The 17,495-nt window shown below is 33.7% G+C and overlaps 4 protein-coding genes across 4 annotated transcripts; all 4 read right to left on the reverse strand.

Moving 5' to 3' along the window:
• Nucleotides 1-2,788: 2,788 nt before the first annotated feature.
• On the reverse strand, nt 2,789-4,110 carry LOC119831547 (cuticle protein 7-like). The gene is made up of 4 exons (XM_038354956.1): nt 3,965-4,110; nt 3,639-3,863; nt 3,391-3,557; nt 2,789-3,028 (listed from the first exon to the last, which is right to left on the reverse strand). The coding sequence occupies exons 1-4, from the start codon at nt 3,974-3,976 to the stop codon at nt 2,899-2,901; spliced, it is 534 nt and encodes a 177-aa protein (XP_038210884.1). The 5' UTR covers nt 3,977-4,110; the 3' UTR covers nt 2,789-2,898.
• A 2,875-nt stretch (nt 4,111-6,985) lies between these two features.
• LOC119831310 (sialidase-like) lies at nt 6,986-9,253 on the reverse strand. Its single transcript, XM_038354611.1, has 4 exons — nt 9,242-9,253; nt 8,029-9,171; nt 7,731-7,897; nt 6,986-7,141 (listed from the first exon to the last, which is right to left on the reverse strand). The coding sequence occupies exons 1-4, from the start codon at nt 9,251-9,253 to the stop codon at nt 7,075-7,077; spliced, it is 1,389 nt and encodes a 462-aa protein (XP_038210539.1). The 3' UTR covers nt 6,986-7,074.
• Nucleotides 9,254-12,255: 3,002 nt separating this feature from the next.
• Nucleotides 12,256-13,157, reverse strand: LOC119831550 (cuticle protein 7-like). Its single transcript, XM_038354959.1, has 4 exons — nt 13,102-13,157; nt 12,815-12,991; nt 12,544-12,710; nt 12,256-12,375 (listed from the first exon to the last, which is right to left on the reverse strand). The coding sequence occupies exons 1-4, from the start codon at nt 13,111-13,113 to the stop codon at nt 12,306-12,308; spliced, it is 426 nt and encodes a 141-aa protein (XP_038210887.1). The 5' UTR covers nt 13,114-13,157; the 3' UTR covers nt 12,256-12,305.
• Nucleotides 13,158-15,369: 2,212 nt separating this feature from the next.
• LOC119831549 (cuticle protein 7-like) lies at nt 15,370-16,386 on the reverse strand. Its single transcript, XM_038354958.1, has 4 exons — nt 16,333-16,386; nt 15,975-16,151; nt 15,675-15,841; nt 15,370-15,521 (listed from the first exon to the last, which is right to left on the reverse strand). The coding sequence occupies exons 1-4, from the start codon at nt 16,342-16,344 to the stop codon at nt 15,452-15,454; spliced, it is 426 nt and encodes a 141-aa protein (XP_038210886.1). The 5' UTR covers nt 16,345-16,386; the 3' UTR covers nt 15,370-15,451.
• Between the last annotated feature and the right edge of the window lie 1,109 nt (nt 16,387-17,495).

Raw genomic sequence — 17,495 nt, forward strand, 5'->3', positions numbered from 1 at the left:
GAAAATATAAACTTTATGCCCCAGCCTCTTTCTCGCGAATACACTTCCAATGCTCTTATCGTAATTATAAGAATACATGTATATCAGAGTCAAATTTAAAAAGTGGTTAAAATAAATGTGACATTCTTTCTTGAATATGTCATTGTTCTTTTAACAAATTGTCATTTATTACATGGCTAGTGACGCTGATAGCTTCAGATATGATTTCTGTAACTGGATTAATATATAAAGTGATACTAGCTGTGACCCGCGGTTGAAACCGCGTAAGCGTGCTGCGTAACCGTATCCCGTAGGAATATCGGTATAAAAAGTGCCTATGTGTTATTTCAGTTGTCCAGCTATCTACGAAGCAAAATAGTATTATTATTCACCAATAGATGTCAGGAAAAAAAAACACGAATATGACATTTTCTAATAAATTCCTAGCTAGATCGATTTATCGCCCCCGAAACCCCCTGCATACTAAATTTCATGAAAATCGTTGGAGCCGATTCCGAGATTATATTATATAGATATATTTATATATATATATATATATATATATATATATATATATATATATATATATATATCTCGTTTAAAGGTATAAGATAACAATTATGTCATTCTAGGGTATTGTTATTTATAGATCTGGAACATGCTCTGTATAACAGTTTGCTTGGTTATTGTGAAATTGAGAGCATTTTTTTCCTTTTTAAATACTTATAAAAATTCAATACACGTAGGATTAATGGGCCATGTAATAGTTTTATTGAGAGAACCAATGAAACATTGTAATAAGAAAGTTCCAGCACATTCGTACTTATATACACAAAAGATGTAAGGTTTTCAATCAAATGCTTTTTATATATTTTTTACATTTTACAGAATTTCGTTTTTCACAAAGGTAAATTGGTTGTTATACATAGTAAAATCTCATGTGAACCAGCAACATTGTTAATAACACTTGTGCCATAACAAACGTCGAAAAAGCGTGTTATGAACGTTAATAAACTAAACAATTGATATTACACAGTACTATGAGACGCAAGGGACCGTATACATAAGGTTTGTATATTACTCGTTGGTGCTGTTACAAACAACGTATCATTTAAATTATGTTTAAATTTTTTTTATTTTAATTAAAGTGTATTACTTGATACTCTTTTTTTTTAATTTCAATTTTGTACCTACAACGTATTAAGAAATATATATGTATATACACAATTAAAAATTTTACAAAAAAAGTATCAAGTATAAACTTTAATTAAAATAAAGAAATAAAAAAATATGGACAAAATTTATATATACATATATATATATATACATATATAATATTATCATTTCGCTTGTATTCATTATTTATTTAGAAAACCATCCGAAAATAATGGCAAAAATGATATTGAATGAATTTTTTTCGGAAGAATTTCTAAAAAAAAATCCGTTCTATTCTTGAATTTTGAAGCATTGATTTTTTTTATTTATAATACATAAAATAGAAAGATTCATAAGTGATAATTTTGTCTATAATGCTATAAAATATATATATGTATATAAAAAAATTGCATCTGTCAACCAATAAGCTTTACTTTATTATAAAAATTATTAGATGAGTGAAAATGTCACTTTATGGTCAATATTGAAATTTGACGTAGACCAATCGTCAGGGCTTTTTTAAAGGCTTTAATTATCTTAATTAAACTTAATTATCTTACTTAAAAAAATTTATACTCTTTTGAAACGGTACTGATTAGCTTACCTTCTGGTACCTGTAATATTACTTACGCTGATATATTGATGAAGGATTGACATAATTGCGTTTTCATAACAGCATATTATAATTTTCAGATTTCTTAACATGTGTTATAAATTATAGTATTGACATTTGACATTAATTCAACTAAACAATTACAATTATTGCTGGTGTCATTTTGTAAGCAATAATAATGTTTTATTCACTAATGATGTTTTTATAAATAAAGAACAACACAGCGCCCTTTGAATTGTATTTTAATTCTAGAAATAATGACGTCAAAATATTGCAAAACATAACCTCAACCGCGCGTAGGAAATTGGTAGCAATTTGTTTCTTGACAATTTTGCGCATAATGGGACACATGTTTGTGAATTGTGCGACCGGGGGACGCATACTTGTACCTTGTATAATGATTGCGTTTAAATTGGCCTGTGTGTGTCGTGAAATTATTGTCGTAGTAGTGTCGAAATAGGTACCTGCGTTATGAGTTTTGTTCAACGATCTAAAATTATACGTGTATACCAAGAATAGACAAGGTCGGTCGCGAGGTAAGTAATAAGTGTCGTTTCTCAAATCTTAAATTTATCGATTTAGAATATAATAAGAACCTTTGCGCAAGGATAAGTTGAATGTTTAATTATATTGTAAAAAATGAAGTCCAAAGAATTGAGCACGCGAGCACGCGTGTCTGGTAATCACTATATTAATAATCACTTTTTGGGCCATTAACTATCGCAATGTTCCAAGGGTAATACTTGAATATTAATGTGAAATATATGCTTTATAAGAACAAACAATATGTGTTTCTAATATTAATGATGTATTAGATATGATGATGAGTATTAGTTGCTTCTTTTTGTTCACCTGCATTGAACATATTTCTATATAGCCTTCCTCCATCAATGGAATATCTGACATTGGAAGAATTTATTAAATCAGACTAGTAGTTCCTAAGATAAGCGCATTCAAACCAACTGACTTGTGAGATTGATATCATTAACTGTATATGTACTTAACATATACATTAAACGATTTTATAATAAAACGAATAAATACTGATCAGTAAATTGTATATTTATTTACAAGAGTATTCACACAGTAGTTCTATACACATAAATATCACAACTCATTCATTCAACGCGATCACAACCTAGTTAATTCGTTTAGTAATGGAGACCGTGATGGCCATGAGCGAGGGGAGCGTAGTGGATGGGGGCAGCGTGCACCACGGGAGCAGCGTGGACCACCGGGGCAGGGTGGTGGCCAGGGGTTTTGTGCACCACCGCGTTGAAGCTGCAAATACAATCGTTTTATTACGATGCCAATTGAAGTCAAATTTTATTGAATGAGTTTGAGAGGATTAAAGGTACATATTTAATTAGTGATGCTTATTTTGTAGCGATAATTAGGCGTTGTTTATTTTTATAATAATTGTTGATGTTACATTTCACACTATGACAATGCTAATTAGTTGTTTATGTAAGCAGATAGGCGTGGTAAAGTTGAATCTGTGGCGCTATCTTGATTGGATTGTTTTTATTAAATATATTCCTATTTCTACAGATTTCAGATTTTGTTTTAAATTCACTAAACTACACTTAATAGAAGTGCATGGTTTGGTAAGGTTTTAGGCAGATCTTATATGTTCAGCTTACCCATGGTGGTCGTCAGCGGTGTAATCAACTTTGCGGACTGAACCATCAGGTTCAACAAGGGAGTAGGATCCATGGACAGCACCACCATCGCGGCTCTCGTGCTGGGACTTGTGGTCGCCGGTGTGTGGGTCAGCAACGGAGTACGAGTAGTCGTATCTTGGGTGAGACTGGAATATTTACACATTTGAGATGATAGACTTCTTAGATATAAAGCGATGTGTATTAATAAATTGTATTGTTCTACTTACGTATTCAGCATGTACAGCATGTACTGGGGCAGCATGGACGACGGGAGCGTGTACAACTGGAGCGTGGACGATGGGGGCGGCGTGAACTACGGGGGCGGCATAGTATGAAGCTCCATAGTGTACTGGGGTGTCGTGGCGTACGATGCTTTGGGAAGACACGGCTCCGTGGTGCACTGGAAGCAAACCAGCGTTGACGGCTGCCAACACGGCGCTAATGGCGACGATCTGTAAATCAAAATGATATTTTAAATATTTAGTTCCTGCAGCTTTTGAGATCCTAAACGTAAAACTGTTTTAAAGGATCAAAGCTAGTCTTAAAGCCTTACTTTGGAGAACATTTTGCTGTATTAATCAGAGCAGGTGACTGATATCACTATCGTGGTCGCCTGGACTTTTATATGAAATCCAAAAGCAACTGGACAGCCCTGCTAGTGGTGGGGTGTACGGTCAGTAAGTTCCGTAAGTTTGACACAGCGAGGTCATACGTTTCGCGCCTTCGATAATAGCCCTCCTTCCTCAATCTTGTCACTTGCGCCCTGCAGTCACAACTATGTGTACGAACCACAAGCTCTGTTATTTCACATTCAAGCTTTGATATATTACATTTCGATGTGTAAAATAACAACTATTTTTAAATCGAACCTAAATTTTTCTAATAATAAACAAAGTAACATGCAACCATTGATATTAAATGTTTTTCGAAATTTGAAATTGTAGTTAGTTAGCTCGATAATACCAATTTTTCTATATAGCCAATTTCCTTCAAATGTTACCTTAATAGCCTTAATCCACACCAATGTCATAAAATTGTCCTGAAGTGGTTGGGTTAGTTTTGCGTAATCGCAAATGGTTCAAAATTTTCATAAATACTTTTATTTTAATACACAGAGATAAAGTTATGGGCGTAGTAAATTTCATTAAGTGCCTTATAACGTAATCCATATAAATTATATTCTGTTTTGGGTTTTAATAACCTATTAGGTAATAAATATCGTTAAAAGGCATTTTTACACGCTTTTTATTAGCTTCACCTGTATGTTTGTTTGTATGTTTGTTTGTATGTTTGTTTGTATGTTTGTTTGTATGTTTGTTTGTAACCGACTTCTTTGGGCGCGATTTTGACCCACTTTAAACGGCCAGATTTCGTTCAAACTTTGTAGATTTATTGAGGACCGATGACAATACACTAATTTGATAAAATTATTCCATTTTTTAATTTGCAAAATATGATTTTTGTTAAAGCGTGTTTTTTAGTTTTTTTTAACTATTGTTTATTAATTTAAGCGGTTAGTATGCACATATAAAGAAAAATAAAAATATTGTTACACATTTTCCTTGAACTAAAATACTTTATTGTGCAATATATAATTATCCTAATCTATATAACACTGTCCGAATCTTTAATACTGCGGACATAAAGTGATAGATAACATTCTCCCGATAAAAACATTGCCATTGGGTCAAATATTACTTCAAGGCTATGCAAAAACGCAGGCAATCAATTAAAAACGTCAACCTACTGATATGAAGCGGCATAAATCGATCTCATTATTGCATTATGCGTTACAAAACTGAATATCGAGTGCACTTTGATAAACCACATGGTGGTCACTAAACTAAAATTGTCAGGTATTTGGTTTCCTAACCTACGTTCGATATGCGATCATAAGGGTCGATAATAAATTGTGTAATGAACTTATTGAAAGAATGAAAAAACCATTGTTAAGACACGCCTTGACTCAGTAACCCTGTGTCGCCATCTACACTGTTTTACTGTGAGTGAATGGTATGTGTAGACATAAATGTGATAGAAACCGAACTATTTATTAAGCACATAAATGTGTTTAAATTATATGACTACATTTGTAAATTGAGAAATAAACATTATGTTTTATCTTTGTAAAGTAGAGAACTATATGATCATCATCATCTTTTTATATTGGTTTTCTTTTAATTGGTTTAAACATTCTCCAATAAAATACAATAAAAGATATATTTATTGAGAGGTTTTCAAAGACTATGCCCATTAGAGAAAATATGTAATTCTAGACGATATGACAAAAGCAAACCACAAATCAATACGGATATAGTAACAATATAGCGTTCAGTAAAATCCGTTCACGTAAGCCGTTTCCGTTGTACATACGTATCATTCTTATATTGAATTAATACATCGTGTTTATTGATGTATTATTTCATAATTCGATTTATGAAATACGAATCTAGAGCTACAATGATTCTCTAATTTACAAAAAAAGTCAATAGCAATTAGAGGGTTTGTGATTCCTAGGAGTTATTTAACAAGCTCGTGAATTGTGACACTGTTGAACAGTTAAATTAGATATTTATCTCTAGGGCATGGGCGTTGTAAGTGATTTTATTGCACGCAATTTATCTACGCTGTAATTACGATAGGTATTTTTGTGTAAGTACTTACTTTTACAGCATATTAAACGCAATTAACATTTACTCCAGATTTGCCAAATATATTCTAGATAGTTTAAAATTTGCAACCTTTTGTAGGCTGTTCATCGTTAGTAATTTTGTAATATATTATGTGAATATGTATTTTAGATACAAACATAATTTACTAATGCGATGCGAGACATTATAATAGAATTTAAATTTATCTGGAGATGACAATTCCCACTGAAACGCGTTTCCAAAGAAATATGATGGTCATAAATATTGGGAGAGTGGTGGTGTAGGTTATGAAAAGACATTTAAATTAAATGCAAAAATGCAGTGACGAAAGTGTTTCAATTATATATTATCCAAAGTGCTACCGGAGTAATGTTGCGTATACAAACTCGACTAGCATAACTCGGACACGATCTTACGTATAGCAATTATAGCTAAATATATCACATAGACTCTAACATATTACATACATTGTGCAAATATTAAAAATTACATGGTATTTTAATTAATTTGAACAAAAAGCCAAACCATCTTCAAATAGAACTCGAAAATATTTAAATGCACCACATGACAAGTAACAGCTTTGGAATATAAAAAAGATAGAGATCGTAACAGTTTTGTCTAATGCTGAAATGATGCGTAATTGTTTACCGTTTAAAAAAACCGTGTTATCTTCATTATATCAAGGAAATCAATTACAATTAAATATGGATCAAAATCCTAATATAACAATCATGATTTTTAACAGATATCGGTACGCAGTAAAAAGTTATAAGGTAATAAACACAAGAAATTCAGTTGAATTAAGGATTTCCTCCTTTTTGAATTCGTTTAAAATATACTATATTTTAACTTGCTATATTCGTATATCAGTAATCAAAGATTTGGGCTTCGGGAATAACAACGCAAGTATTATGTTAATAACTTTATAGTCTTATTTCGTATTTGTACATTCGGTTTGATCACAGCGAAAACGATAAGGCATAACATTTCATTAGCTAATGAGATTTGCTCTTTAATGATGGTGTTGCGAAGAGTAGACATGATGACTTGGTCCTGAGTTGTGCACGACTGCATTGAAACTGTAACAATGATATGATTTCATCAACTACAATAAATGAAACTGGTTCGTAACGGGTTTTAGGATACACTTGTTTATCAACATACTACAACTTCTGAGGTCGTGTGAGGTCGTTACTCATATGATACACAAACAGGTTTGACCACCACATGGTTTGTAAGAACCAGAAGACTATATAAATTACTAGCTACACACCCCAGCTCCGCCTGGGTGTCATTGATCGTAATTGAAATAATATAAACTATCCTATGTTTTAAGTTGGATCAAATTGTACATGGTAAGAAAATTTTGATTAAATTTGGTTGAGTACTTAGGAGTTCATATTGGACTAAGTGACACGTAATATCTTTTTATTTTTGAACAATAATGTCGTGTTTGTTGTGATCGGAATTAAATAAGACTTGATATATGAATTAAATAGGTCGCTAGATGTAAGGAAAAATATGTGTTTAATATATTTTGAGCGAAAAGAATTAACATAATAACAGAATATATAAATTTGGTAATAGCTATATGTTTTTTGACACATTGCCATTTATCAGGAAATATAATGGCTATCGTATAATTTCAAAAATGTGTTTTAAATTTACCCATGGTGGTCATCAGCGGCGTATGATACTTTTCTGTACGAGCCATCAGGTTGCAGCAGCGAGTATTCTCCCTTGACAACATCACCATCCCGGCTTTCATGCTGGGCCTTGTGGTCTCCAGTGTGTGGATCTTCAACGGAGTACGTGTACTCGTATTTCGGGTATGACTGAAAGGTTATTTCAATTTAAATTTCAATGCTTGCTTGAATGCTTACTTGGATGGGTGAAACAAAAATAGCTGTGGTAGGTTATTTCATGAAAATATGTCCAATTAAAACTGTATCTAATTAACACTTACAAAGTAATCTTGAGCTCTAGCGTATTGACTGGCGTATCCATAATTTCCGAGGTTTCCGAGAGCATGGCCCAGAGGAGCAATAGGATTTAATGAAGAGTGAACGTTATGGAACGAGGGACCAACGTGGGCTAAAGCAGCAGGATGAGCTATGGGACCAGCATGGGCTATAGGACCAGAGTGGGCTAAATGACCAACGTTGGCTACATGACCAGCGTGGGTTAGAGAACTAGCGAGGGCTAAAGGAGCAGCTTGGGCTAAATGACCAGCGTGGGCTAAAGGACTAGCCTGGGCTAAAGGACCAGCATAGGCTAAAGGACTAGCGTGGGCTAAGGATCCGGCATGAGCGAAAGGCCCAGCGTGGGCTAAAGGTCCAGCGTGGGCTAAAGGTCCAGCGTGGGCTAAGGGTCCGGCATGAGCTAAAGGACCAGCGTGGGCTGAAGGTCCGACGTGGGCTAAGAGTCCGGCATGTGCTACAGGACCAGCGTGGGCTAAAGGTCCAGCGTGGGCTAAGGGTCCGGCATGAGCTAAAGGACCAGTGTGAGCGACGGGAACAGCATGAGCAACAGGAGCACTTTGAATAATATCGGTTCTATCCACGTGTGAAACAGCGGAACCAAAAGAGCCAGCATGGCCTGGGGCAAGGGGTGCCGAGTGGCCGTGAGCGGCAGCTACGTTATTCAAAGAAGTTGCATGTGCCAAGGGAGAAGCATGGCCTATTAGACCTGCATGCGCTAGAGGACTGGCTTGCGCATGAGCAAAGGGTCGAACATGTCCAATACGACTAGCTTGGAAAACATCTGTTCTATCAACTTTTGATATGGCGTGAGCAAGAGGTACGTTGTGACCCAATTGAGAAATGTATGCAGAGGGGTGTCGGCTAATATCAATATTATGTCCAATTGGTGCAGCTGGAGCCAAAGGTGTACCATGACCGAGAAGATTGGCGTGGAGGCCCGCTTGTGAAAAAGATGTAGCATGTGCGGTTAGGGCACTTGAATGCCCAATTGGCGCACTATACAGATTATATCCAGGTGCTCCATGCACACCAGCGTAGGGTGAGACGCCAGGTTGAGCATAACCTCCACGTCCATGTCCTAAAAGACCAGCTTGCGCCGCGACTATGACAGCACCTATCACGACAATCTGAAAAAAAAAACTAAGTTAGTGTATATTCATTTTTAACAAATTTTTATTTTTGGCCAATGAAACTCACTTTAGCAAACATTTTTTGAGTTGCACGTGAAACTGTGACTGACATACCTTTGATAATTAATCGTGGGTTTTATAAGAAATTCTCATCATAAATCGGTGGGGCGTCGAGAGTGCATCTCAGATCGTCCTCTTACTACAAGGCCGCCTTGCTTTGTCTTCACCGTTCTCTCATTACACATTATCAATTGAATGGTAGTTAGTTAACAATAATACCATGCGAACTACGTTGAAATGGGTCTAATCAAGCCATGATAAGATGTCATTATTGTTTGTACTATTGTTATCTTGTAGGTGAGGTAAGAATGAGGAACAAATAGATCGTAAAGCTCAAGGGTTCACATTTTTAACTATAATATGTACTCGAACATAAAAACATTATTGTCTCATACTTGAAATAAATTAGACGCATACTTTCATATAAAATGCATAGCGAGAATAACTAAACCGCATAGTACAAGAAATTTAACATTTTTGCACGCTTACGTAATAAGAGGAAACAGGGGAAATAATAAAAATCACATAGAACGTACCGTAGCTGAAGTTAAATTTTGTTGTAGGTAAATAAAATATAGGTCTGCCAGAATAATTCTTCAATCATGAGGCATGAATGAGGAAAACATATGGTCTCTTAAATTATGTAAAATTTTAGTAAATATTATTTATAACATTGGTCATAATGCTCTCTGAAAAAAAGAAAAAGTGAAGAGTGTTTTCTTAATAAATTATTAAGTTTCAGACCGATTGTTACGAATATGAGATTGAGTTGACAGTGTTTTAAAGTTTTAAAGTAAAATTGGTATATATATTTTTGGTATATATATTTAATCAAATATGGCGGTTATAGAAGGTTAAATATTAGGATATGTCTAATTTCAAATTCTAATAAAGCACGAATGGCCTTACATTGTGTAATAGTGCCTTCTTAATTTACAAAAATCCTCATTATTTTGCGTTACAGTCCATAAAATTTTTGTAGATCTTTATGAGATACCGGATTCCTGTAATAGATGTGATAGTTTGCAACACATAGTTTTTGCGTACGGATTTGCTCTTTTGATGTTCGTTAAGAAATTTATAATTCGCACCTGTAATATAAAATTACTATTACTACAGCGTTGAGCATAGTTTTTGTGAGATCCTGCATCACCATTTACTTAATGGAATCGCACATTGATATAATTTTGTTATAACATATCAAAAAATTACATCAATGTGCGATTATGGAGTTTACGCTGAATAAACGAATAATGGTCCTTAATTTTTTAGAGCGTCTACAAGAAGTCCGTATTAAATTATTTCTAGGCTATTTACACCCATATTTTGATTTGCATTAAACTTTACAACGGAGCTTTATTTACTTTATCCACGTTATTTCAACATATTATATCACTAAACATGAATGCTGACTATATTTAGATACTAATAGTTATAAACACTGAATCATTTTTACTAGCGGTATTTGTGAAAAGTTAATGTGGTAATTAAATTATATACCTATGTATACAATATTTACAAACTGTATTTTGTATTGATATCCTACTAATATTATAAATATTAAAAGTTTTTAAGGATGTGTGTGTTTTTGTTGCTCTTTCACGCAAAAACTACTTAACTGGTTGCAATGAAATTTGGTACGTAGACAGCTGGACAACTGGAATAACATATAGGCAACTTTTTATCCCGACATTCCTACGGGATTACGGACTTATGCTGGTGAAATCGCGGGGCGCAGCTAGTACTTTATAAATTAATACAGTTCATAAAAATAGCGTACTTAAAATGCTGGAAATACCTATTCAATCTGGTCATAAATAATGTTACAACATAAAGTTATAATATACATTTCATCGAAAGAATCATTTATTATTTACCCACGAGGTATTCTTTATGAAAGAATTTTATGATAAGATTGATATGATAAGATGACGAATATTTGAGGTATAGAGCTCAAGTACTATAGAGAAAAAAAATTTCCTTTACTATCTTTCATTTTCCCATATCCCAAGGTTGCCTGGAAGAAATCGCTTCAAAGTGATAAAGTCGTTAATTTGTAGGATAAATGTTTTTGTGTGTGTGTGTGTTTTTTTTTTTCATGTGTGCCTTGTAGAATAAAGTGTAAATAAAAAACGTTCCCAACGTCCATTTTTTCGAATTCACTGGTCTAGTGAGTTCGTGGATCTAGTGTGGCTATCAAGGAATGATTGTGCCATATTACGTGAAAAATGTTTCAAAATATCGGCACAAGTATATCTAGATACAATTCTTAAGAAGTTAGTTAAGCATCCACCAACGCCATGCTTCTTAACCTAATATTTAGCTTATAATATAACACCTAACTCCCAAGCAGGGTATCGAACTTAGTGAATGTATTTCTTAGTACACATTATTACTGTACTGGATGAGGAATAAAAAAAACCTAGCCTTTGCTTGCGGCTTCGCTCACGTTCTGATTGTAATTCAACCATTCTCATTGAATGAATAAAATATTTAATTTTATTCATATTCATTCATATACATTCGGTTATATTTCTAGAATAACATAATTGTATCTATGACTATCAAAAATTATATAAATTTAATAAAGGACATAATTGCTTTCATAGGAAGAAATGACTTCAATGCATGTAGTCATTAATAAACATCTTATCACATCAAATATCTATCTAAATCAACATGATTGACACTAACTTTTATACCGCCTTCAAATTAAAAGAACTAGACCAAATTACAATGGGAATCATTAAAATCGATTCACCTGTTGAAGGTCTAAGGTAAAGCCAAAAAATACTATTGAAGTTTGTAGTAAAGAGGAAAGAGTTGTTTTTTTACGTATTTATTAACTAAATGACTTAAATCTGAATGAGAGGCGATAATTAAACACGTTCAATTCAGGCAAAGCGGAGGCAATCAACAAATATTAAATTTTTAACATAAATTTAAATCGAACAGGATATATTTGTCTTACATGACTATCAACTTCATGAAATAAAATACAAATTTGAGAAATTAAAATAAAACTTTAATAAATACATATTTACATTTATCACATTTGGATGTTAATTTAATCAGTAGTGATGAGGGTAAGCTGCGTATGGGTGCACGGAAGGTGCGGAGTTGTGGACTACGGCGTTGAAACTGAAACAAAAATAAATATAAAAACTAAGAGTGATGTTTTTTAGGAATGCATCAGTCAACTGATACGTGACATCTTCGATCAATATAATAAGCTTGAAATGAATGTTATAATAGAGCCTGAAAATAATTATTAAGTAACGAACGGTACGATAACTATAAATATATTACCCATGATGGTCGTCAGCGGTGTAGTGCACGCTGCGGACGGAACCATCAGGCTGCACCAGCGAGTAGGAGCCGTGCACAGCGTCGCCGTCGCGGCTCTCGTGCTGTGACTTGTGGTCGCCCGTGTGCGGGTCCGCCACCGAGTACGCGAAGTCGTATTTCGGGTGCGCCTGTGAATTTATGACCAATATTATGATAGCAATAGATAAAACAGAATTGAAACATTGACAAAAAATAATCAAGGAGAAACGATAGGTAAGCATATAGAACTCACGTAGATGTCATGTCCTTCATATTGGTGGGAAGGGGCGGCGTAATGTCCGTAAGCTAATGGGGCCGCAGCGAGAGGAGCGTAATGTCCCGCACCGTGATGCACGATGCTTTGAGATGACACGGCGTGTCCATGGAGACCGGCCTTAGCGGCGGCTAGGAATGCACCGAAAGCAATGATCTGTAAGGGTAAGAAAAAAGTTAATATCGCAGAAAACATCTGAGCATTATTACGGTACAATAAAAAACGTGATATTGGAAACATATAATATCAAAAGTATATAAACCTACTTTGCTGAACATTTTGTTAGGTCTGTTATGTTTGGTTCTAAGAGTTGATAAGAAGTGATATCAGGCAATTATTACAGAGCACTTTTTATATTATTTTAATGAACCATAAAAGTGGGGAGAAAGAAATCGTACACCACGTGCTAAACTATAAAATAAAGGTCAATTAAAATGATCGCAATAAGGTTTCGTCACGAATACTGTCTACTTATAATTTAGAATTATTGGGATTCTTACCAATTTATTGTATTTGGTAGTCTTTTATGAGCTCGTTTCATATATAACAGCTTTATTATCATACTTTTTTGAAAAACATAATTTATGCTTACATAATTTATCCTAACTATCCTTTTACATAATTTTAAGATTCCGAATTAAACATTAAAGTGAAAAGTATGTGTAAACTGACTTGTTGTTTTAAGACGCTCTGGGTAATTCGATGCAAATCAATGAAATTGTAGCATCTGTTTGTATCGCTAAATAATAGTGTTTAAATTATACTTTCATATGAATGAAAATGAATCGGTTGGAAGATTGTAGATGGCTGATATTGAAAGAATTGACTATTTGGTTATGAAAAGGTGATTAGGATAAAAGTAAAAGAGCATATCTATTTTGAAACAAATACCAATTTTTATAATTTTCTACTATGTATAGATAATTCTAATTAGTCTTAGGCTTATGAATTTTTAATTTAGATCTATTTGGTACTAAACTTGCTAATTTGTATTCACATAAAATCCGTGGCCTCTTCAGTCATTATGAAAATTTCGTCTCATTTCATTGAAGAGTAAAGGATGATTTGCATCTGCGTATACATAATTAAGTACGTATGTATGTATTTTCAGTATAAGATATTACGCTAAGATAAGCCGTCAAGGCCCAAATTTAGGAGTTCAATATCAGGTATTCTTAGTTATTTTCAGAGTAAGTATTCAAAATTTAACACAAATCACCGGCCGAATATTGATGTAAGATTGATTTTTCAATTGTACTTCAATAAAATTAAATGGTTGATGTAAATGATCGACGACTTAATCTAACATTCGCAACTAACATTTTCTTTACATGGGTATATTACAAACATCTGATTACGCTGCAATTCTTAATTTAAATTAGTACTATAAATTCCTTAAAATTTCATAATAATTCTTGGTGTTTCTTAAGATTAAAACTGCTGAGTCTTCTCAGGTCATTTAGGCCCATGACTGACAACTTTGTTTTTCCTCTGCTAGCGGACTTCTTTACTCCGAATGTCAATGTTTTTATTCACACTTAATTAATAATGAGTACTAGACTTACTTTTATGTTCTGCATTGAGGATCAGGATATTATTTAATTGCAACGATGTAGGAAACTGTTGAATGATTTATCTTACAGAGTGGTTTTGAAAGCATTTAGAGTCAATTGGGAGTCAGGCCCGCAGTAGGTACTTAGGGTTTGTACAAATATGCTAAAGCGCAACGCGAAAATTAATTAATCACCCATCCGATTTATGACTGTACCAACCATTGTTTAATCTCAATTATTTATTTGATTGCGATTATTTGTTGTTATGTTAGTGTTTCAATTGTCGGTTCATGGGTCTAAATAGGTGACAGGTGGATGGGCCGACGGTCAGACGGGTCCTTTTTTACTCATGGTGTAGGAAACCCTAAAAACTGAAGCCAAAGCACAATAAATACAACATTTCAATCCATATTACACAAAATAATTTAATCATACAGTCAGCATTATTACCTCCAAATTAAATTTCTTATTCTTTATTCAAAAAGTTACTTAATCGAATAATATAAACTTGTGTTGCGAGGCCCTGCTCTATCTTATTCACAGGATAATTCAACAATATTTTTACTGTATACAAGATCGATCGTCTCGTTACAAGTTTCGTGGATCGGTCAATCGGGTAGTAGGATAACATCTCTTGTGCATAAGAGTCATCCCTACAAATTAAAATAAGATATGTTATCTTGCCAATAGATCCATTTTAACCATTTTATATAGAAAAAGTAATAAGTATTAAATATTACACAATATTATTAATTTTTCATGTACAATCTTTTTTTGGATATTCTTTTGTCTTTTATTTGTTAAAAGTTGAGGTGAAAGTTTACTTTTATTTTATTGCTTTAATAATCATCGTATTTTAATTAAATTTATAGACTTTCAATTGAAACTGTTTTAGCTAAATTGATTTCGTTAAGAATTACTGATTTTATGTAGTTTGTGAATGGTAACCAAAGGAAATTCAAACAGTAAAATAACAAGTAATTATAATTTCAAATATAATTTATTATTTAATAAATAAACGTTTTGCAACTAGCAGCTTTGGACATTTTTAGTAATCATTAATTCAGTAGTGATGAGGGTACGCGGCGTGCGGGTGCACGGAAGGCGCGGAGTTATGCACTACGGCGTTGAAACTGAAACAATAAAAAAAATTACATTAAATGAAATTAAGGATGCAGATTAATAAAGACAATTGGATTATCAATGATGCTGAAATTTTAGAGTAATATGATACTAGTGTTAGTAAAATGAGTATATACAATATAAAAACATGATGAAACTATTACCCGTGATGGTCGTCAGCGGTGTAGTGCACGTTGCGGACGGAGCCGTCGGGCTGCACCAGGGAGTAGGAGCCGTGCACCGCGTCGCCGTCGCGGCTCTCGTGCTGTGACTTGTGGTCGCCCGTGTGCGGGTCCGCCACCGAGTACGCGAAGTCGTATTTCGGGTGCGCCTGTGAATTTTAATATCAATATTATCATAGCATTATATTAAAGAGAACTGTACGTTTGTTCATTTTGACATGCAATTGAAACATTGACAAAAAATAATCAAGGAGAAACGATAGGTAAGCATATAGAACTCACGTAGATGTCATGTCCTTCATATTGGTGGGAAGGGGCGGCGTAATGTCCGTAAGCTAATGGGGCCGCAGCGAGAGGGGCGTAATGTCCCGCACCGTGATGCACGATGCTTTGAGATGACACGGCGTGTCCATGGAGACCGGCCTTAGCGGCGGCTAGGAATGCACCGAAAGCAATGATCTGTAAAGGACGAAAAATAATTTATTGCTTTTTTTCTTATTTTCTTATTTAATTGTAAATAGGAAATATAAATTAAAAAATATTTAGCAATAAATCTTAAAACTTGGCATTGAACTACCCAGATACCGAAGATTACACAATTACAAAGCACCTGTAAGTCAATGTAATGCAACAAACTTACTTTGCTGAACATTTTGAGGTTTGTTATGTTTGGTTGTAAGAGTTGATAAGAATTGATATCAGGCAATGGTTACAGAGTACTTTTTATATTATTTTAACGAACCGTGTAAGTGGGGAGAAAGGCCGACCACGTGGTAAACTATAAATTAGAGGTCAATTAAAATCATTTTAATTTATCGCAATAATGTGTTTCGTCACGCAAAACTACATACTTAGATAGATAGAGCTGTTTCTATTATGAAGTGTTGAAACTGTGATATTTTTGATTTTGCCCTTAATTCATTCATCATCATCAGCCCATATAGATACTGTAGTAATGTACTACGGTGGCCAAGTGCGGGTTGGCAGATATCATATTTCGTCGAATTTTTAAGTTTTCAATCACAGAATGAATGTGAAATTATAATGTCTTATATCTCTATGTTTGCTTAGTAATATTATCAATGACTTTTATATTTAATTGACACTAAAATTATACAAAGGAAAGATTTGTTTTTTGTTTGCATTTAATGGGCACCAAAATTACTGAATCGATTTAAAACAATCTCTCACATGCTATGTTACACCTGACTTTCTGAGTGGTTAAACCTTGATCTATTTAGTTTTTAGTCCCGGGGTTGCCCATTTTTAATTTTATACAAAAAGTTCCAAATAATTTTAAAATCGGTCCGGTAGTTCCTGAGATTAGGGCGGACAAACGAACAACCTTTTCAGCTTTGTACTATGTAGTAATTGTTGCTTATTTTCGATCTAATTTAACTTTACATATTCATTTTTATAATATAGTTAATTTTAGCAAACTAGATTTATTTGTAAAATTATAATCGAATAATTGAAACCGCTTTTTATAAATTATGGGTTACAGAGATCAATAATTCGAAATTGAAATTGAAAAGTAATTGTTAAGTAGTTGAATAATTATTGCTATGATGATTTTGATATTTCGTGATTCAGTTTGCGCATATACTTTTTATAACAAAAAGTTTTAATTTGGTATAGTTTTTCACAGCGCATGTCAATATCTTGTAAACAATTTTTAAAACGGAGAAGTTCTCAAATCTATTGCATTTTATGTTTGGCCAGCGACCTGCTTCTGCGCTTCAACGCTTCAGTGCTCTGTTTGAGAAAATATTTTCGTTTACTATCGCGTTGTCACAGGTAATA

This window comes from Zerene cesonia, chromosome 13 (genome assembly GCF_012273895.1).
Source record: "Zerene cesonia ecotype Mississippi chromosome 13, Zerene_cesonia_1.1, whole genome shotgun sequence".
NCBI classification, from domain to species: domain Eukaryota; kingdom Metazoa; phylum Arthropoda; class Insecta; order Lepidoptera; family Pieridae; genus Zerene; species Zerene cesonia.